The sequence below is a fragment of the Hordeum vulgare genome, chromosome 1H, assembly GCF_904849725.1.
Source record: "Hordeum vulgare subsp. vulgare chromosome 1H, MorexV3_pseudomolecules_assembly, whole genome shotgun sequence".
Classification (NCBI taxonomy): Eukaryota; Viridiplantae; Streptophyta; class Magnoliopsida; order Poales; family Poaceae; genus Hordeum; species Hordeum vulgare.
Window position 1 is genome coordinate 195725901 of NC_058518.1, and position 22781 is coordinate 195748681.

At 44.5% G+C, this 22781-nt stretch overlaps 1 protein-coding gene across 11 annotated transcripts; it reads right to left on the reverse strand.

Moving 5' to 3' along the window:
* Positions 1 to 7098: 7098 nt before the first annotated feature.
* On the reverse strand, positions 7099 to 15888 carry LOC123428605 (vacuolar protein sorting-associated protein 20 homolog 2-like). Of its 11 annotated transcripts, none has more exons than XR_006622594.1 (15): positions 15690 to 15888; positions 13327 to 13479; positions 13012 to 13164; positions 10977 to 11060; positions 10670 to 10841; positions 10495 to 10571; positions 10174 to 10306; positions 9880 to 10017; positions 9454 to 9526; positions 9163 to 9285; positions 8883 to 8976; positions 8447 to 8490; positions 8238 to 8309; positions 7981 to 8016; positions 7099 to 7293 (listed from the first exon to the last, which is right to left on the reverse strand). XR_006622594.1 is itself a non-coding variant. In XM_045112828.1 (6 exons), the coding sequence occupies exons 1-6, from the start codon at positions 15735 to 15737 to the stop codon at positions 10546 to 10548; spliced, it is 636 nt and encodes a 211-aa protein (XP_044968763.1). In that variant the 5' UTR covers positions 15738 to 15888; the 3' UTR covers positions 10372 to 10545. The 11 variants fall into 11 exon arrangements, 1 of the variants encoding a protein (XP_044968763.1); XR_006622591.1 differs by having other exon boundaries at positions 9816 to 10017; XR_006622593.1 differs by lacking the exon at positions 9454 to 9526.
* Between the last annotated feature and the right edge of the window lie 6893 nt (positions 15889 to 22781).

Sequence of the window (22781 nt, forward strand, 5' to 3'; positions counted from 1 at the left end):
AAAATTTAGGATCACGCGGATATTTTTGGAATCTATATCATGCCGATGTGACGGAGTTCTGTCTTGGTGCCTCCTGCCTAACTTGATTTTCTTCCGGGGAGTTGAGCTCGAGGGGATTCTTGAGCACATCGTTAACATTCAGATTTCTTAGTATCTCAGGACGAAGGATGTTCGTAATTGCTTCAATACTAGTAGTGGCGAGATAACCCGGATGTCCCCAGTACTCGTGCAGATTGTTCGAGAGTACTGCCATACTTTGTATCATTGTGATCACGAGGGTCTGTAGTAGAAGAAGGTCCGAGATTCTGGTTGTGTGTTGACGGATGTGATACAGGTGATGGGTTAGTATACGAGTTGTGTGATATTACTCCTTGTATCCGTATACCAGATTGCATGACCAGATATTTTGGGAATTTGTAGGTGGGAATTCAAGTAGTTGCTGATAGGAAAATCTTCCAACAAATGCATCATGTTAGGTTGGGGTTCGACATCTTGCGGATTCGTTTGTTCATGGTTGACTTACAGCGGTACACGTTGTGTCTTAAAGAGTCCTTATAGCTTGCTACGACTCGGGGACGCTTCGTATGTCGGGTGCACTGCCTTGCACTTGATGGCTATTGTAAAATCAAGCCCGTGCGATCCTATCCACAAAAATATGAGACGAAATCTTTCTCATGAGTTTGTTCTGGCTTGTTTCATAAGCCTCACCCTTTGTTTTGTTGGAATATGGTAATTCAGTTGCATCGATGTTAAGTGGTGATTTCAGATCTTTTCTAAGAGGTGTTCTCATATTTTTATGTGAATGCTAATCCTTTTGCTTAATCAGTTGTCTTGTCAATTCTTGTTAACTGGAGTCGTCATGTTAATTCCTTTTTAACCGGTGTGCTTCTCTTTAGTGAATTCAATCCTCTTTAATTTTGGCAAGATCATTCTCTCATTTTATTCCGGAGTTCATCTCATCTAGCCCAAGTTGTCTTTGTTTTTCCCCACCCTCCCGCCCTTTTTCTCAGTGATTCAATTTTCATCCAAGAGTTTTCGTTTCATTGTGCTTCCGTTGTCTGTTCTTTTCTCTCTTATCCGGTGATTCATTGTGAAGATTCTCAGGAGCTTCGTGTTCATCCTTATTCAATCTTGTTATCTTTTCCGGCGAATTCAATTCAGTTATCCGAGTCATCGTGTCCTTTTCATCCTTGCAATTCTTTCCCATGTTGGGAATTCTTTTCAGACTATCTTGTTATTAATTCCTCTCTCTTTCTATCCGGAGTGTTAAAGATATTTCAGAAGTTCTCGTTTTCAATCCTTCAGTTATTTCGAGGTGCTAACCTCATCTAGTTTTTTTATACCGGTGCAATATCAATCTTTCTAGCAATTCTTTCAACGGTGGTTTCTTTGAGTGGGCCCACAACCCACAGGTTCTTTCCCAGGATCTTACCTGGCTCTTTTAATCTTTTCTCGGAGATCTCTAAATCTTTTCAACTATGACGTCAGTATGAATTTCATCAGTCATATCCCTTCTTCAAGATCTATTTGAATTAATTCTCATATTGGATCAACATTTCATTCTTCTTTATTCCTGAGTGTCTCATTAATTCTTGGTGGTGTTCTTCTCATCATTCTCTTCTTTCAAGACCGAAGGAGTGTTTCTCTCGAATCTTCATCCATTCTCTTGCAGATTCTTCATTTCAGCTTTGTGGCATTATCTTATTTGTTCCGATCATGAGTAATCCCTTTCATGCTATCCGGTGCTTCTCTTAGTTGTTTTTATTTCTCGTTCCTCCGAAGGCCATCATTTGAGAAGATTCTTCGTTCTCAGCTTTCAGCTTTCATCCTCAGTTCTTCTCCATTGTTGTCTCTTTGTTTGTCTCTCGTTTATCCGGTGCCTTGTTCTAGTTTTCTCTCAGGTGTCTTATGATCTCTTCATTCTCATGTATGTCCATTAATTCGTGGTGTTCCCATTCAGTTGTGAATTCTTACCGGTGCGTCCTTCAATCACGCTTCAAGTGGTGCTTACCTATCTCTCTCTTCAAGTTTCTTTCAAGAATAATAAGTTGTATGCTAAATCCGTTGCTTGTCATCAATTAAACTTGATGAAGGATAAGCATAACGTAATTCTTATTCTTGTTCATAGTGATTTCAATTCTTCTTTCGGAGTGGCTCGTGATATCAATTCTTTTCTCAAGTGCTTATCTTTTTTCTGAAGTTCCAAGTTCTTTTAAGTATCTCTTTGTGAGGCTTCATATAAATCTTGGTAAGGTCATAATCTTATTCTTTCTACCTTCATATCGTTGCACCATTCATTTGTATGCGGAGGTCCTTCATGGTGGTTCATCAAGGTTCTTCAAGATTCTTGTTGGAGAACCTCAAGTATCATTTCTCTTGCATTTCCAAGTGCATTTGTTCTTCCGTTATCCTTCGAGGTGGTATTATAGCATTCTTGTTAGTGTAGGAGTCTCGAAGATATTTTATTTCAAGAATGAGATAATTAAACACACCAATTCTATGATCATGAGACATTTTTCAACCCATGATTCTTCTATGAGCTATCTTGGTTTGGACTTCACCTAAACCTTTTCCTATGGATTATGCTATCATGGCGCTTGCCATTAATCCTAGTTCTCAATGCACCCTCTTGGTGTAAGAAATTATTCTTATCTTGTTGCTCCCAATCTATCCTTGTTTCTTTAGTGGTTGGTTGTCACCTCATAGATGTTGAGAGGATTTTCTTAAGCCCACTACTATCTTGTTATTTTTCGTTGTTGGTTTTCCAACTACTACGTCTATTCTCTGTCCGGAGGCTCTTCAATTCTATTGTGATGATAGTTTTCATTATTTTCTTCATTCTCTTCTTCTGCTTGAGCTAGTTCCTATTCTATTTGTTCCGGAGGCCTTGTGATGTTGCTCTTTTTGGTCTATTATGTTGTTCTATCAAGTTAATGGTGTTCCCTTGTTCTATTTACTTGTTTGTTATGAATATTGTCTAATTCTCTCTTCTTATCGAATTTTTTGTCCCATTTTCCTACCGAAGTGCTGCCGAAATTTTCCGTGAATTCTTGCTTCTTTCTCATATCATTCCTCATCGCCTTGCAACTTTCAAGGATCATTGGTTTCATTCGTTTGTCAAAGAAGCGACTAAGTTTTTACCTCTTGTTCTTTCTCATCCTCCCCCCCTTTCATTCTTGGATCTCGGGGCGAGATCCTCTTGTAGTGTAGGAGAGTTATGACAGCCCGAGACCGACGCCCCAGAAGATTCCCCTCTTTTCCGTTGTTGACGTATGATTATTTTATTTGTCGCATCATCATGGCATCATGCATGTCATCATTTCTCTTGCGTGCTTGTCTTGGTGTCTAGTTGCACCTTGGTGATTGTGAGTGTGAGTGCTTTGTGAGTGTGCCATTGTGTTTGTTGTGTGATTGGGTGCCTCAAGGATTCTTCTCAAAACCCATTGTTGCACCAAAACTCCAAAAACCCCTTCTTCCAATTTATTTAGTGGCTGAGTTTAAAGTCTCTATTTGGGGCCTAATAAAATGTTCCTCCTCTTTTAAAAAACATTCTTATTATTTTTGGCGCAACACTCTAGTTTTTACTTTGTTTTCTCCTATAGCCTTATATCAAATCAGAGCCCCATTTTATATAAAAGGTTTTATTTTTATTCTTCAAAAAAATCCCGATCTGTTTTTATAAATTGGTGCATGTTTTAAGGAGCCCAAAAGTATTTTTTTTATTTGTTTATTTCCTTTTCTTTTGCCTCTCGCATTATTTTAAAATCAGCTTTTTTCGCGTATCCTTTTCTTTGAGAGAGGAGATATATGCCCAAGGCCCAGCCAGCCACTTGGGCCTCCAGGCCGGCCCACCTACCCCCGCTAGCCTAGCGACAGGAGTAGCTCTGCTCGATCCCCATCTCCTCTCTCCCTCTTGTTCCCTACCCCCGCCGCCTCCAGGAGCTCTGGCCGCCGTCGGTGATGTCCATCAGGCCTCAACCCCCCTCGTCGCCTGAGACAACCCGACCCTGTCGCGTTCTGACCGCCGCCGCCCCAACCAGCCGCAGCAGCCCCATCCCCTCGGCAGCTGCGCGCCCGCCTCCCTGACTTGCCGCTGGCCGACGAGCCGCCGACACGTAGCAGCATGACGGTTTCCGTGCCATCCAGCCCCCGTAGCCTCGACGCCTTCTAACCTTCCCCGACTCCACTCTACACAGCAACGCGTGGGAGGAACTCCGTGCCACCGGCATCCGGAGCAGCTAGTGCAGCGCCATGCCCCTTCCTCTCTTCTCCTCCCTGTGTTTTCTTCTGCTCTCTCTCTGAACTCTCAGCTTTGTGCCTTTTCTGTAAATATCAGGAACGAGAGGAGCTCGCCCATGGCCTCTCAAGCTCGTGCCCTCACGGATCTGAATGTGCACCGTCCGGATCCAGCGACTTCGTGACCTCCGCGACCCTCGTCTCCACCTCCTCCAAGGCCCATCAGCTGATGCGGTCGCTCGCTGCCAACCTGGTGATAACTCATCGCAGCTATTGGAAACAATGGTTGGCCTTTCTTATGTTCATATAGACCTGCGCTCCTAGTATATGTGTAATACGACCGTAGCATAGTGGCTAGCACAGCAGTGCTACATCCAGGAGGTCTTGGGATCAAGTCTTTGGATCAAATCCCCACCATTGCGTTTTTTTACTCCTGCCTGTCGAGTAGTGCATCTGTTTTATCTACAGCCTCGACCCTTTGTAATTACTAGTATGCTCGTGACATTGGTTATCCTGTTGATCCACATCCAGGAGGTCCTGGGGTCAATTCCGAGGATGCCCAAGTTTTATTTTATTTTATTTTGCACACTCATATTTGGTCCCCGGCATTTTGCTTGTTCCGAACCTTTATTCTTTTGCATCGACATGAGTTAGAACCCGGGACGTGTCGTGGATGTCATTGCATGCATGTTGCATTCATGGCATGATATCTTGTGTTGCATGTATCTTTAACCATAGCTCTGTTCTATGTTCCGTGAGTTAAACCGACTAGAATGACACGTAGGATCATCGCTTCACCCCTTGCCATGTTAACAACATTTAATATTGCGTGTTAAATAAACGGGATTGAATTAAATAATAAATCGTGGAGTTTTGTTCATTTAATGTGTAGTGTTTGCGTGAGGTGAATTGCCATGCCATCCCTTGCATCATTGAACTGATCATGCATCATATTAGGTTGTGCATCATGTTGTGCATCGTGTGGTGAATATTTGTGTTGATGTTGTTTCCGGTTTCCTCCGTCTCGATAGAGTTCCGCAAGTGTGTCGAAATGTGAGGACCCGTTCGACTACGTTGGTTCGCCGACTTCACGGAGTTGTTCTTCTTCCAAGCGGGATCTCAGGCAAGATGACCATTTCCCCAGATACCATTACTATCATTGCCATGCTAGTTTTACCATTTCTATCGTTTATGTCTCGTTGCCTACCACATGCTAAATATCAGCCTCTCTACAATGCCATGAAACCTTCAGCTGTTCAACCTAGCAAACCACTGATTGGCTATGTTACTGCTTGCTTAACCGTGTTGTTAGCGTTGCTAGTTGCAGGTGTAGTTGCTTCCATGTGATAACATGGGTTCCTTGTTATATCACCCTATTAATGCTATTTAATTTAATGCACCTATATACTTGGTAAAAGGTGGAAGGATCGGCCTTTCTAGCCTGGTGTTTTGTTCCACCTTTGCCCCCTTAATTTCGGCTACCGGTGTTATGTTCCATAATTGAGCGCTCCTAATACGATCGGGGTTGTTATGGGGACCCCCTTGATAATTCTTTTTTGATTAAAGCTTGTCTGGCAAGGCCCAACATTGGTACTACATTTGCCCAACATAATAATTTTGTTAATACTGAAAGCATAGGGCGTCATGAACCCGAGGAGTAATTCTACATAATACAGGGAGGGCCAGTGCTGATGGTGCTGGTCCAAAACAGAGCACTGTGCTGGGCCAACCCGGGGCAACTCGGGTGATGTCTATCAGGCCACCGTACGCTTCGCTTATCCGTCGTGTCCTGAGAACGAGATACGCGGCTCCTATCGGGATCGTCGACACGTCGGATGGCCTTGCTGGAATAGTTTTACCTTTGACGAGATATCTTGTGCATCGGGATTCCGGTGATGCTTTGGGTAATCTCAGGGTTCAGGTTTTCCACTAAGGAATCCGACGAGATCGCGAGTGTCGTGATCGAGTATTTCTATGCGGCTTGTGGTAATTTGTGATGGACTAGTTGGAGCACCCTGCAGGGTTAAATCTTTCGGAAAGCCGTGCCCGCGTTTATCTGACAGCGCGGAAACTTTGTTTAACACTGGTTCTAGATAACTTGAAGTTAATTAATTAAAATATGCCAACTATGTGCGTAACCATGACTGTCTCTTTCGTGAGTTCCTTCTCCGATCGATGACACGGTGGGGTTATGTCTGACGTAGGTAGGTGTTCAGGATCATTCATTTGATCATCAGTAGTTCACGTCCGCTATGCGTAGATCTTCCCCCTCTTATTTCTGGTACTCGTAAGTTTAGCCACCAAATATATGCTTAGCCGCTGCTGCAACCTCACCTCTTAACCATACCTCACCCATTAAGCTTTGCTAGTCTTGATACCTTTGGAAATGAGATTACTGAGTCCCCTGTGGCTCACAGATTACTACAACACCAGTTGCAGGTACATGTAAAGGTTACTCGGCGCGAGCGCGTTGATTGTTCATTTGGAGTTGCTTCTTCTTCTTCTTCTTCATCGATCTAGGATGGGTTCCAGGCCGACAGCCTGGGATAGCAGGGATGGACGTCGTTCTTCTTTTCTCGTTTGTTTTCGTCCATAGTCGGACCCTGCTCTTACTCTTGATGATTATGTAATGTACTGATATGACTCTGATGTAGCTTGTGACGAGTGTAAGCCAATTCTATTATGTATCTCTTCTTTTCAGTACATGTACTTGTAACGATATCCATTCTTGCGACACGACGAGATGCGCTTCTATCCCTGACGAGGCCTTCGTGCCAAATTGAGCATAGGGTCGCATCTTGGGCGTGACAGAAGGCCCCAAGCTAAGCTACGCTCGTCTAAATTGGAATTTGGTAAAGAGCATTGTTGTATCAACAAACATATATAAGGTAAAATTGTACTCACCATATTTGGGTCACAAAATCGGTGTCAACAATACAATCTAATAATAGAGGGTAACACATAGAAGAGTGTTAACCTCTTGTCTCATGTATCTTCATGTAGCTTTCCATTTATGTGATCACTATAAATACACCTCGAATCCGATCCGATCACAAACTGTACGAAAATGAGGATTATTAGCACGTAAATTGTGCAATTGATGAAAGATAAACTTGGTCCATGATTGCTAAACATCAGCTTGACGTTGGTGAAGTAAACTCGAGATGCACATTTATAAGATAAATATGAGCCTCTCACTAACTTATTACTTGAATATGTGTTTGATTTGCGCAATTGTCTCTTTTCATGCTCGAGATGCAATTTGTTTTTCTGGTTTTGTACAATGAGTGACTTTCTGCAGTCTCTGTTTGTTTGCATGACATAGCTACATGGTAGCTGCTATTTGGCCTCTCCTCTCCATGTCTTAAGACCAGTAAGCGACAACGTAAAAAAGTCAGAAAATACCATGATAATTAGTTATAGATTGAACATGACATTCATTAAGGATGATTACATGGGAAAGCATATATATATATACACACACACACACACTACGAAAATATATATGAGTAAGACAACATACATGTAAGGGGGGCATAAAATGCACCATGGGTGTAATTCAGAGCATGGAGTAATTTAGGATTGAATAAATGATGTGTACAGCTATCTCTCGACTTAGAAGGGAATTATTATGGATCATTTTTGTGCATGCAATTGTTCAAGAGCTCAAAAGCTCAGACAAATGAAATATTAGGACTCAAGCATTAAAATGAAAGAGGCTCAGTTGGCATAAAATTCACAAACCTATGCTTTGAAGGCTGCATATCGTACCAACTTCCTCTGTAGAAGAAATAAAACAGTTTGATAGGAGGAAAACTTCCAATGAAAATATTCACAAGATATGCTTATGGAAATCACATGGCCCAAATAAATCTCAGCTTTCTTACATGACCAAGAATAGTCTTAAATAAATGCTTGAGTAGTAATTCACTGAAAAATTAACTTATCCAGAAACAACACGGGGGAGGGTAGTTTATCCTTCACTACATCATATAGGTTACCTTGATTCACCTCATATGCAGCCTGCTTGGACTTCTTATCAAACACCATTCTCGACATGACACATAAAAGGTCTTAAGAATCAGAATTAACATGAGAGATAGAGATGGTTAAGTTAGAAAATGATAATAATAAGGGTAAATCAAGAATCAATGTGGAAGATCAATGTAGATGAACCACAGTAGCACTAATCGCTTAGCCAAGTCTATACCTATCCTGTGAAGAGGACCTCTGCTTTTTCTCCTCCTTATCTCCCTACAAGAAAAAATATCACCACAACGTAATCAGAAATTTGTGCCATTTTTTGACAAAAAAACCTATTTGCAGTTAACTACCCTCCCCACAACAACAACAAACAAATTCTTCATCCCACTGTTGGGAAGGAAGTTTGCATTAAAAGATAGTTTTGCAACCTATATATTGTTATACCTACTCCATCAGATACTGACAACCTAACAGACAATGCACACAATACTTGGTTCTTTATAAAGTTGAACGCAAGCTATCATCTAATCCCTCCGGCCCACAATATAAGAGCGTTTTTCAAGCTATTCTTATTGCGGGGAAAAACACTCCATAACACCAGGAGAACTGATATGTAGTTCTAATGATTTATCATTTGCGTCTAAGAAATGGCATGAACTTACGGTGGATAAAATCGATGGCTTGACAAATATCTTCGAGGGATGGTGCGAAGAGGTAGTCTCTTGTGGCAATCACAAGATGATCAATCCCATGGGCCTGGGAAAAGAAGGTGCATTAGTCATCAGTACATATTTGTTTTGCTATAATTGAAGAAAAAAAAGAGTAGAATGATGCGGGATGCATGCAAATCAACCACAATATGGATGGAATTGCACTTATTAATTCAAATTCAAAATGCAAATAAAATCACACAACAATGGAATCAACTAATGTAAAATTTACCTGGTACAAGGACATTGGCACCAGAGTCTCATAAGGCTCATTCAATGTTACAACTCCCTGAACTCCAAGTTGCTTCAAACGTGGAACATCACTTGGGAAAGGAATGGCTCCTAGCAAAATACACTGCACATGGAGGTTGGACAAATTAGGCGGTCGGTCTTTATAGCAGAGACAAGTCACAGTATACACATCAAAATACTAAAATGCGCAAAGCAAAAATCAAGGCATGCTATCTAGGGATGCATGCGTCCTTTCAGCACCGAATAAGCAGAAGGCTTCTGTGGTCCTAACATGTAAACATGTTGACCCGCCAGTGCCAAATGGAATACCACAAGACAATCACACGGAAGAACATGTTGGAAACCTGTCAATGCCACATCCAATCAGAAAATAATCAGTTATTCCTAATACAGTAGTTGAGCATTCTTATATAACACTGGCATAACATCATTCTTTTCAATTTGCCGCTACAAGGAAGTTCATTTCATAGATACAAAAGGAAAATAATTAACTCCCACGAATATAGTGTTATGAACCACATCACCGCACTTCAGCCAAGAATATCCAGTGCATTTTTTAATCCACGTGCAAAATATGTGTGAAACATGGTATATGTAATCTATCATCCATAGTATATTAATTATCTTCCTTACCTCCTTGGGAATTAATTGCCGCATCATAGCATACAAACCATCATATATCAATGGCCTTCCTTACCTCAACGCTAGATATCTACCGCGTCATACAAGTGGGTGCCAACGGCCACATGAGATGATGCCTCCAGCAATGCAACCGTTTTTCAGCATCAATCTCCACATACCATTTTAACAGCACGATAACCACCACCACCAGCATCTACAACACAGACTTGGCCAGAAGGAGCAACAGTGAACCCAACAACTACAAAAATGTCTGCACCAAACTGCTATGTATAGCGGCAGAAATCTGGAAGAGCGTGTGCCAAATCAGAAATGATGTACCCTGAGAGCATGAAATGTAACTGTTACATACCTTAGTGGAAAGCACCCAAGTCGCCGTAAGCATCCAACCAATGAAATAGACTCCTAGTTAACAGAATTTAATTGTAGCTGTCCAGAGGAGACAACGGGGATCTCCTTGTAGCATGCTGCAAGAGCAAATTACTCTGCAAACGACAATCAAGAAACAACATACATTTCACACCATAATTGATGCTGAGACTACTAAACGTACAATAGGCACACCATCACCGCGTTAATTGATAACTAAGAACAGCATTTTAGAGTCTGTACACAATGAAACTTATGAAATGACAGAATTAAGTAATACAATCAAATGGCAGATATTTTACACCTCCTGCAAGCTGCAGGACTTGGAGTTCCCTATTCAGCTCAGCTCCACCAGCTATGCAGGTAGTGGCTCTTCCAAGACTGTCAATTCAAAACACATCATCAATATACCATAAAAATTATTACATGCAAATGAAACAGGCTAAACTCTAAAAATGAAGCAACATGAGATCAAAAACCTTTTGTTTTTTCTGTAGCTTCATGCCTCTCTGGCGCTTTAGTAGGTACATCAGGAAGCTCAATAACATCATCAATGTCTTCAGCTGGAGCTTCAGTGTAAGCCGCTGCTTTAGGTTTCTTTTCAGGTTGTACTTCAGTAACGGGAGCATCCGACAGAGACTCAAGTGCAAGCTGAAAAGAACGGGCGACAATTAAAATTTAGCACAGAAACAAATCTTCATTTAAACTCAGAACTCGAAGTTTATTATGTTGGTATTTTTCTTAAATAAAAAAGCGGACAACTGTTTGAAGCTTTTAGGGAAAAACCTCAGCTTCCAAGTTGTCGAATTCAGCCATGACAGCCTCCTCATCCTCAGCAGATAGTTGTTCACCCAGAGCGGCATTTATTTCCTGCAATCAATATCAGTTCATAAGCGAAGTAAAAAGGTTACATGCATTGTCATTAATGAGCTAAGTAAAAAGTTTGTAGATGGTGAGGTCACAAGAAGTGACGAGAACTGGGTTCAAGTAATACAGTGTTCCCGTTTCGCTCCACTTCGTCATTCCTCCATCCCACGTTTCGCTTCACTTCGTCGAGTCTACGTCCCATGTTGGTTTTCATCCACGCAATGCCCGCCGATTTTCCTGGCCCCTCCCCACTACCCCACCCGATTTTGCCCCGCAACAGAAAAAACTTGGAAACCAGATCACAGGAAGATCATTCTGTACATATCGTTCCATCCATGATTTCCTCCATCAACGCCATCACGCCTCTCTATGCCACACCATTGCTCAGCACATAGCACCGCCACCTCGCACCGGAACGAAGCCGGTCGCCGCCCTTGGACATCGTTGGCTCGAGCATGCAAGTGTACAGGCACCTCTCGCATGGATATTGTATGTTTGATTTCCCTTAATTAAGGACCCAACTACACCGTAAGGCGGACGAGGCGGTACGCTGGAGGCCGCTGCCTCCCGTTTGCCGCTGCCATGCCACACGCACAACAAAACAAGCCACAAGGGAGCTTGAGCAGCTGGGGCAGCGACATCCTGTCTCATGTTTGAGGTGTGTTCAATTCTTTATCCGCTGCTGCTAGGGCTGCTTATGCTGATGCTCCTGAACTTGTCTATTCTCTAACGTGAATGAGATTTTGTTTTCAATTAGTGTAGTTGGGTCCTTAATGAAGGGAAAACAAACATGCTATTACAATATTGATCTCGACGCTATAATTGGCTTCCATCTCACATTTAAACAAAATCTTGGTCGATTTCCTATCTCGACGGATGGACGGACACGTGATCTTCCTACCTGTCTTTGATCTCCGCTCCTAATAACTATCCCTCCTATTATTCTATTATTCTCATGGCATACATCGGGTAAACATCATGTACCTCTTCTCTTTTGATTTCACATGTGCAGACAACACGTGGGCATTTTATGACATGTTTCTTCAGAACCTGGTTGACAGTTTGACACCAAGCTCTCATGAAGAAAATGGGTTGTGTGTTTTAAGTAATTCTTTTTTGGGAAAACAGTACGAGAAGCTGCCAGTATTATGTCTTTTTGAGTGCTCCTAAAGGGGTTCTTCGGATAATTTCTTCTAAACTAAATTTGACATGACCATACCCAAGTGAAATAGTTGGATTCTTCTGATGATTTAACAAAAAACTATTTTAGTTCACCATCTTGCAATATACTTAACCAAATTTAATGCTAACGGATTTTCATGTAAGCTAGACGGCGAGGTGCCGTGTATGGTATGAGGACAACTATGGTAAACAAAATAGTAGGTTTTCTTAGTTTAATCCACTCCTCTATATTGTAAACGTGAAAAATTCCAAGTCCCATTGCAACACGCGGGCACTCACCTAGTAACTCTACCAATAGAAATAGCATGGTGCTCGTCAAAATTAGATGAAACAAATTTTAATTACGGGCATTGATTATAAGTACAAAGACATCAATAATACAATATAACAGATGATAAATTGACTCTTGTATTAGCTACTTGTATAAGTCACAAGTTTAGAAGCATCATACTTTGTACATCGGTTCATGTTTTAAGTTGCAGACTACAGAGCTAATTATATATATTTAAATGGTGTAAGAACGAAATCAGTAATGATTTTTAGGCTATCACATAGCCCACATGATGTGCATGGTCTAATTAGTTCAACACAAATAGATGAAAACAACTTTTACAGAGATCCAAGGTGCCACTTAATGTGTTAAGCGTCAACTAAAGAGATTGTAAGAAAGGCATATGAATAACTTCAAACAAGATGGAAGAATCTCAAATGGATAAAAGCATTACAAATATAGGTAGTAACCAGTGGACTGGAAAAAGTTTATTGAACTTACATCCTCATAAGCCTTGGCCTCAGCTGTGTCATCCATTAACTTTTGGACATCGTCGATGTTAATCTCACTCTGTACAGACTTAAGGGCAGCATTTTGAGTCTTTAGGTTTTCCAATACAGCCTTTTGCTTACTTGCTAGTTCAATATCTGCCAGCTTCAACAAGAGAACACAAACAGACTGTCAAATTATAGATCAAAGCTAAAGAGACTCAATTCTGGTCAGATTGAATGATGTAAAGCATAAATACAGATCTTCTGTCCTATACATGAACATGGAATTCATTAGGAGCCAGAATCTATCCAATAAACTACTAACCTGTTGTTCGACATTCATTTGCCATGTATCAACTTGTTTCAGGAGCTCTTCCTGGGATTTCTTCTTCTTCAGTGCAATCAAAGCTCTGTCTTTCTTCTTCTGTTGAACCAACTGGCGTGCAGCTTCCTTTTCTGCTTCGATCACCTTCTCAAGCTGGAAGAAAGAAAAGTAAACCATACATAAAAAAATCAGTACCATCTTAATTCTAAATAGGAACGACATTCCAGTGATTTACTAACGCAAGACATGCTCATTAGTTCAGTTAGAATAATTGAACAGTTCATCACAACACTAAAAGTTATACCCACCTAAAGCCTAAAGGTATCAAACCCGATGGAAAATTAATTTCTTTGCACAACATGCTAGTACAAAATCAGATAGTTTCTTAGTCAGTTTTGTAACTTCCCGACCTCTCCGCCCCCGCCACCGGCCCAGGCCTCCTCCTGTTCCTCCCCCTCCACCGTCTTCCCGTCGCCGTCCCCCAGCTCGTGAATCCTCATGCGCCCCCTCCTCTCCCGAAACAGCCCGAGGCCCCGACCCTACGCGCATGCTGAGACGCCTCCCGAAAACAGGACTGGACTATCACAATGCACCACAGCGACAAACGTAGCCGTCAACATTAACCGTGTGTTGTACTCATTCTTATATCCCGCGTGTAGGATCTTTCTGTAATGTATGGGACTTAGTATTCTGGCAGTGCTTTGTTGATGATTTGTGCCTACTTAGAGAATGCTCATAAAACTGATAACGTCATGCCTGAATTCCAATCTGGGTTAGCTGTATGTTGCAAAATCGCATGTTCCAAAATCGCATATTCCAAAATCAATTGTGAATCTGACATGACAAACTACAACAACACCCACTAAAAAAAGAAAAAAGACAACCTACAGCAACATGGTGAATTTGCAGTAACCCATACTCCTGAGGCAATACAAACCGAGATAATAATAAATTTCAGCTGAAGGATGCTACAGCCAATCATAGTTGTTATTAATATAAGCAGCTGAAAACTAGACGCCAACTGGCCGCCATAGCCGACAAAATGCAATATAAAAGAGGCAGTCATCTTGGTCTAGACACAAATGTATATTAGACAGAAAAGGACATCTCTCCATCCCCCACATTTTTCTATCCATCAAAGAAAGCAAGCTCGCAAGTGAGGGCAAAACAGAGATCAACCCGATCCAGTTCTTCAGGATGAGACATGCTCAAATATATTGTTAGACAGAAGATGACACACATTTTTCTATCCATCAAAGAAAGCAAGCTGGCAAGTGAGGGCAAAACAGAGATTAACCCGATCCAGTGCTTCAGGATGAGACATGCTCAAATATATTGTTAGACAGAAGAAGACACGCATTTTTCTATCCATCAAAGAAAGCAAGCTGGCAAGTGAGAGCAAAACAGAGATCAACCCGATCCAGTGCTTCGGGATGAGACATGCTCAAATATATTGTTAGACAGAAGAAGACACCTCAACTTTCTATCAAATGTTAACGACTTCTCTTGGATGTATTGCATGCCCAAGGATCTCACAATGCAATCTTAGCAAGAACATTTCAGGTGTCCGCCAATGGTACGCCAGATGCTTACTGTTTCTGGCAGAAAACACTCTTCACACATATCTGGGACCTGAAAGTGCCCATAGATACTTTCCAATGCCATAGTTACTAACCACCTCTAACATAGCAACATAACAAACCTACATGGTTGCTCCATTTTTAAGATCTATCCCAAAACGACACGTCAAACAGTTTCTGGTATGGGATTCTGGGCAGATAAAAGGCAAACACTAGGCAATGGCAACAGCCCTTGGTAGGGCACAAGGTCAAAAACAAAGTTTGTCAAATGGATTCAAAATATGGAAAGGAAGAATCCTCAAACCAACAACGGCATATTAGAGTTTAAGGGTGCTTGCATGAACTGTATTGTTATTGCGGCTCTACTTTTCTTTTCACTTCACAAACTTCTTATAGAAAAAAGACTCCTACAACGAACGTACGTCGATTGCAAGAAATACTCTTAAGCACACAAAAAAATGACAAATCGGTAATTCTGCACAAAACTAACAACAGAGTGTCACTGCGCCAGAGGCAATCATGGAACCAGTCAAGCAGATGTAAACCTTATATAGAGGCCCCAAGTATAGATGGCACCGAAAAATGCCTGATGAAAAAACTGGTGCTCAAAATCACACCCTTCACCAGTTTACAAAAGTCACCCTATCATCCAATCCTATGAACGCCAGGTAAACCAATTTATCGAACAAGAATCAGTCAATACTCTCCATATGCACACACTATGGGGGCCTATAATCCCCAAACAAAATAATCAGGAAATCCGCTTAAAGGCAGGGTCAGCACCTGGTCGACGCGGTCCCACCATCGGAACTCAGCCTCAATTGGTTGCATAGGACGTTGTAGAGGAGCGTCGGGTAGAAGTGCACCCTCGCCCCGGCGCCGACGAGCGCGCGCTTGGCCCTCAGCCGCACGACCTCTCCGCCCCCGCCACCGGCCCAGGCCTCCTCCTGTTCCTCCCCCTCCACCGGCCTCCCGTCGCCGTCCCCCAGCGCGCGAATCCTCATGCGCCCCCCTCCTCTCCCGAAACAGCCCGAGGCCCCGACCCTACGCGCATGTCGGGGCGCGGCGAGCGGGGGAGGGAGCGGGGGAGGAGGCACGGCCAGCCGAGCGTGGGAGGCGCGGCGCGGCAAGCGGGGCGAGCGGGGGGAGCGGGACCGAGCGGGGGCGAGCGGGGGCGAGCGGCGCGGCGCGGCGAGCGGGGGAGGAGGCGCGGCGAGCGGGGCGAGCGGCCCGGCGCGGCCGCGACGAGCGGGGGAGGCGCGGCGCGTTGCGGCGAGCGGACCGAGCGGGGGGAGCCGGTGCAAGCGTGCGAGCGAGCGATCGAGGGTTAACGGCGTTTTTAGACGTGGGTGGGCAATTAGCGCTAACGAAATCTAGCTAGTTTCGTTAACAACGTTTTTGAACCCTTGATTAAGTGATTAAACGGCTGAGATGGTGAGTTGGATCTATCCTCTCATGTTGTTAGTAGAGACTAGGAAAATTGCCCGTGCAACGCACGGCTAAAATGTTGATTAAATGAGACTACATTATTATAGAAAAATGATCCAGGTATATATGAACTAAATAGATATACAATATTTATGATGTTGCTCAAGTTATATTTTCAAAACTGAGATGTCATTGTAGGCATGCTGCTGCATATAAACAATAAAATATAGTGATTGATCCTCCAAATCCCTATGGTAAAATAGATTGAGTCACTCGACAAGCTAATTCCAGTGTGATACCTAATACAACATGATTCAGTGCAACTACTATTTACACTCTTCGATATCCTATATTGTAGATTGCTCCCTCTTTTCCTCATTGTAACACAAAGATTTCTCCACGGACTCACTAAAACTCATCATTTTTCTGTGATTCATTCGGATTGAAAGGGAAATTGTCAAATAGGCATATGAATACATTTTTTAGAAACTGAAATCATTAAGTTGGTCCATCAGTCTAAAAGAACTTGCAATTAGAAGTTTGAAAACAGTCTTTGATGTAAATACACAAGAGATTGGAATCTACAATGTTTAAAGTGGTAATTCCAGAAGGCGTAAGAGTTCTCCTTGAAACCATAAATATATAAAGAAAATGATAACTACAGAATTTTTCCATGGTCAACCATTCAGAAGTTTAATGCATGACAAAACTGCAATACATCTACAGAAGATCTCCATTGATCACGGGGAGGCACAACCAACATACTGCTAAATGATAATATGCACTGAATAAAAGTTGGTAGAATATGATTTCGGTTTCACATCCATCTTCTGTAAAGCAGCGGGCCCTACCATCAAATGCTAACGGGAAGACTCTGACATGTGAATGTCCATTACTTTCTTCCTTAATAGCTACACAAAATGTGTAATCGTATGGAAAGTCACCTGCAAAGGAGCAGCATAGGAACTTATAGCAAAAGTTGAAGGCATGACAATTTTGGGCAACATTCATGGTTCTGATGGAACAAAATGTGAGTGTAAGCATGATAATGAAGGTGGTATGTCATTGCATCTATTTAATATATATGCAAAGCTAATTAACCTTGAAAGATCCGCTTGTTTGGTTCATCCTCTACATATCTATACACGCAATTTATTCAGGTAAAAATCCATGTTCTTTAACACTGAAAGAGTCATAAAAATTGATTGACTTCTATGCAATCTCACAATAAAATGAATGTGATGAGAAAGAGGAAAGGTGGATCACTTTTCTTACCTGGCGAAGACGGACGATGAACCCTGCTTCGGCGCGTTGACCATGGCCTTGTGTAGGTTGGCAACGCGGATCTGTGTTCCCACACCCACATATTGGTCGAAGCTCTCCCATCGCGTCGTCGATGGGTCTTCAGTAGACAACGTCATCAACCTTCTCATAAGAATGATTTTTGTCAAGCCATGAGCAATTGTCTGAAGTCCATTTCAAAGTTCAGTTTGTACATAGAAACCATGTAAGTACCTTGGGGATGAAATCTTCTGTAACATATACTGAATTGGAGTTCACCTCTGATATAACAAAAGGAGGTTGCGAATCGTTGTGCAGATACCTTAAACCTTGGGCGATGCTGATCATTGTGTCCTCATGCTCGACGATCATAAAATTGGGATATATCAATTTCTAGACACAACAATACGGCGATACGGACAACAACACAAGAACAAAGACCAGACAAGGACACCAACTGATGTGTTCCAATACATAATCAACCAACAAAAAATTGTAAGAATCGCATATCAGACAAGCACAATTCTATCTGTGATTGTGCAGACAAGCAGTCTGTCAATCATGTTGCAAGTTCAAAAACTTCCATTCTGATCACACAAAAAAGAAAGACCAAACACGCACAATTGCTGATTTGTTTCAATCCACAACCAAACAAGTGAGTTTTAATATGCACATCCTAATCCAATGTACCTCGAATAGCAGAAACAGAGTTCCAATCTATGACATCCTAAAGCCAATGCACCACGAATTGCAGAAACAAAGTTCCACATCCTAATCCTAAAGCCAATGTACTCACCAGATTGTAAATGGAATCCGATAAAATTCGTTCTCTCGCCTACCTCATGCCGCATCACAGAGAACTACGCCACGTCATCATCGTCCACGCCGGCGGCGTCTGGAGCGGGCCCACTGGTTGAGCCTGGGAGGAACGCGTCTGTGGTGGCGACGGAGGCAGCGTGTGCCTCCGGGTCGGCGAGGTCGGCGTTGGTGAGCGTCATGTTGTCATGTTGTTCTCGGAGGCGGCGGCCTTCTCCTCGAGTGCAGGCGCCTTCTGCTTCTCCGATGCGGATGCCTTCTCCTCCAGGGCGAGCGTCTTCTCGGACGCGGCCACCTCCTCGTCGTCCTCGTCCACGGCGAGCGTCTTCTCGGACGCGGCCACCTCCTGGTCGTCCTCGTCCAGGGCGAGCGTCTTCTCGGACGTGGCCACCTCCTCGTCGTCCTCGTCCAGGGCGACCGTCTTCTCGGACGTGGCCACCTCCTCGTAGTCCTCGTCCAAAGCGAGCGTCTTCTCGGACGTGGCCACCTCTTCGTCGTCCTCGTCCAGGGCGAGCGTCTTCTCGGACGCGGCCACCTCCTCGTCGTCCTCGTCCAGGGCGAGCGTCTTCTCGGACGCGGCCACCTCCTCGTCGTCCTCGTCCAGGGCGATCGTCTTCTCGGACGCGGCCACCTCCCCGTCGTCCTCGTCCAGGGCGACCGTCTTCTCGGACGCGGCCACCTCCCCGTCGTCCTCGTCCAGGGCGACCGTCTTCTCGGACGCGGCCACCTCCTCGTCGTCCTCGTCCAGTGCGACCGTCTTCTCGGACGCGGCCACCTCCTCGTCGTCCTCGTCCAGTGCGACCGTCTTCTCGGACGCGGCCACCTCCTCGTCGTCCTCGTCCAGTGCGACCGTCTTCTCGGACGCGGCCACCTCCTCGTCCACGGCGAGCGGCTCGACGGCGGGGCCGGTCGCGGGTGCGGGTGAGGGCGCGCCGATGGCGAGGATCACGGCGGGGCCTAGCGCGGGCACGGGTGAGGGCGCGCCGGTGGCCAGGATCACGGCGGGGCCAGGCGATGGCAGGTCAGTCCTCGGGGTCGAGAGCACGACGTCTCGGTCTCGAACCACGTTGACGTCCGTCTTGAGCGACTCGAGCGCGTAGTGAAGCTGCGCGAAGTTGTGGCAGGGCGGCTTGAGCTTGTCGGCAATGCCGAGCATCTCCTTGGTGACATCGTCGACGAAGGAGAAGAAGGTAGGGTCGTGGAAGGAGAAGAAGGCAGGGTCGTGGAGGGAGTACATCGTCGACGAAAGAGAAGAAGGCATGGCCTCTCGCGCCGCCCCGGCCGTTCACGTTGCCACGCCCGGGCCTCTCCGCCTCCGCGCGCCCGCCCCTAGTGCTCTGCTTCGCCGGCAACAAGGCTCCTCCGGGCGGCAGAGCCTTGCGGCGGTTTGGGCTGGGTGGCAGAGCGAATTAGGGAGGAGCGAGGGGCGTGGGACGGGCGTGTCTAGTCGTGGGCTCGTGTATGCTTTCTTATGTGGTTTTTTCTGAGGGGACGTGCGGGAGAGGATTAGCGTTTCGTAAGTGGGTCAGTTTCGTTAACAGAGATTTTAAGCCGTTGATACTGTGATTAGACGGTTTAAATTGTAAGTTAGATCTGTTCTCTCGTGCTTTTATAGTAGGGATGATACTTCCGAAAACGAACGATCCGATCACCCACCCAAGTGTGATATGGACTACAGTAAATAGAAAAAGATACGCGAGCGATCCAAGTTTCCCCACCCATCCCACTTTTCTCACCCCGAGGGGTCGCACGACCCCCACGCCCACCTCCTCCTTCCCCGCACGAGCTCGCACGCGTGCCCCATTCCGCTGCTTCTTCCCCGTCGGCGTGCCCCATTCCGCTGCCTTCCCCACCACCGGCGAGCCAGTTCCTCGCCGCCAACACGCCCTTCCCGCCGCTGGCATGCCCCTTCCCGGGGCCTTCCCCACCGCCGGCACGCCCCTTCCCGCACTGAGCCGCCAAATCCAGCACGTCGCGGGCGCGTGCGATTTGATCCCAATGCCGAATCCTAGCCGCCTCTCTCCGAGCAGCTCCGGGCACTCTGTGCCGCCGCCGCTGAGATCCACCTGCCCGCATCTCCCCTCCCACATATTCACCACCTCCTCCCGCCCACCCGCCTCGATCCTCTCATGACGGACCCCCCCCCCCCCCCCCCCCCCCGAGGCAGGGCGCGACGGCCTCCGGTGACACCCCACTTCCACATCCAGCCGGCAAAGTCCGGGTCGACCACCCTGGCCGCGTCATCCCTCCTCATCTCGTCGTGGTTCAGCATCATCAGATGGGAACCCCTGCTTGTCATTGAGCTCCGCCTCGGCTTGCAAATCATCGGGGATGGTGGTGCAGCTTGGTTGCGCAGCATATGCGGCTCGGACAGCTTGTGTGTGCAGTTCATTGGCCGGCCACTCCTCGACTCCGGCATCAAAGGACGCCGACGGTGGCAGCCAACACAACCTGTCCTTCGGCCGGCTTCGGGAATAGTCTCAAGGACGCCGGGGTGTGGCAGTAGGGTCGCCTCCTCTCTCCCGATTGACGAGGGAGATGCGGCCACCAATGATGCTCCAGCCTCCCTGATGCTCTCATTGTCTCCCTTGATTTGGCCACACAACAATAGCTGGAGGTCAGTGCGCCCACCTGATGAAGCACTGATAGCACCAGCAGTGGGAGGACCAGAGGAGGTGCTGCCAAAACCGGTGAAGTTCAGAAAGTTTTTCTTTTACGTTTTTAGATTTGATTGCTCGTGACGGGATATGGGACTCTAGCTCGGTTTTCCGTTGACCTTTGCAATTCATGGTCGTGCATGGTGATGCGGCAGCAGTGCGGTTGCACTTCGTGCTCCTTGTGCATTTAAAAGTTTTTATGGTTCAGTGTGCGTGAGTCCAGTGTTGTTTGCACGGTGTTGCAATACCCATGAGCCCCTCTCCAGTACACCAACCTCATCCCCACGGTGTTGCAGAAAAAATATAAGTTGTTGTAAACTTCTAATGAATTTCACCTTGGTGTACGACATTTCTAAAAACAGTAAGACAACTATTTTGGAGCATATTAGTAGTTGTTAAGAAAAATTAGTGCAATTTATTTGTAGCGGCTCAAGTAGTTCACTGTGTAAAACAAAATGTTAGGAAAAAAAGTATGAAGTTCAGGACTCTCGTCCATGCAGTGCATAATGCAAGGATTTTTGTCTTAAAAACATATGTAGTTCACTACTCGTGTTGTTTGCACTGCAGAACACACGAGAAAAAACACAAAATGATGTGGTTCAGTAATACTTTTAGGAAGAAGACAAAATAAACCATGCAATTCACTTTCCCCTAGGATGCACTACGGTTGTCCATCCTAAGCAGTGCGTTCTTCTCTGCGATGCGGTTCACGTGTCAATTTTATCGTTGCGAAAAAAAGAGTGTTCGCATTTCGGTAATTTTAAAACTACTCTTAGAACGTAAAGAATTAGAGAGTATTCTACATGAAAACATTGCGTCTCGTCGATAGCTTTCCAATGTCGTAGCATTCACATCGTTTCAACAAGCGGTTTGGAAAAATTTACGAAAATATGCTTGCTGCCACTCGTAGGCAGCCACACCGTTTTCAAAATTCATTTCAAACCACGAGGAATCTCAACAAATGACTAACATATGAAAGTTTCACCTATTCCATACCTTTCAAACGCCGTATCACACGCCTCGTTCAGACGAACAGTTAAAAAACTGAAGCAAAAACAGTACCGAAAAAGTGCAAAATTTTGAAAAAACAGAATTCCGTGATTTAGTAAATTTTAAACTGCTCCTAAACCGTAACGAAATAGAGAACAAAATATATATGAAAAAGTGGCGCCTCGACGATACCTTTCAAACGCCATATCGTTTGCTTCATTCTGACGAGCGATTTAGAAAAAAATGCGAAAATACGCTCGCTGCATCCTGTCATCCACCCACTGTTTTTGAAAATGCTCTTAAATCGCGACGAATCACGAAAAGTGTTCAACATGAAAAAGTTCGGAATTTTCCGTAGCAATCCAAGGGTATATTATACGCCTTGTTCCGACAAACGATCTAAAAAATGTAGTGAAAACGGTGTCGAAAAGCGCGTGCAGTTTTTTCTCGTTACATTGCAGTGCTATTCTGCTAATAGACCAGCTGTTACTGTCACATTTTGGAATGTGAACAATTAATATGAAAAATGCCTTATCGAAATCAGCGTTGATCACCACTTGGAAACATGGTAGTTAACAAATCCGAACTTGACAATCTTAACAACCACATGATCTATAACTACATACTTAAGATAGTAATAACCAACACATTTTATGAAGCACAGAGCCAACAACCACAAGTGTACACTCGTAGAAGCTTGATC

Bases quoted from the DNA above. Each gene is read 5' to 3' on its own strand.
- LOC123428605 (XM_045112828.1), bottom strand. From the start codon at position 15,737: ATGCAACCAATTGAGGCTGAGTTCCGATGGTGGGACCGCGTCGACCAG. The intron at 13,165-13,326 runs GTTAGTAGTTTA...CTCTTGTTGAAG, and splicing joins AAATGAATGTCGAACAACAG to CTGGCAGATATTGAACTAGC. The intron at 10,842-10,976 runs GTTTTTCCCTAA...CGTTCTTTTCAG, and splicing joins TCGACAACTTGGAAGCTGAG to CTTGCACTTGAGTCTCTGTC.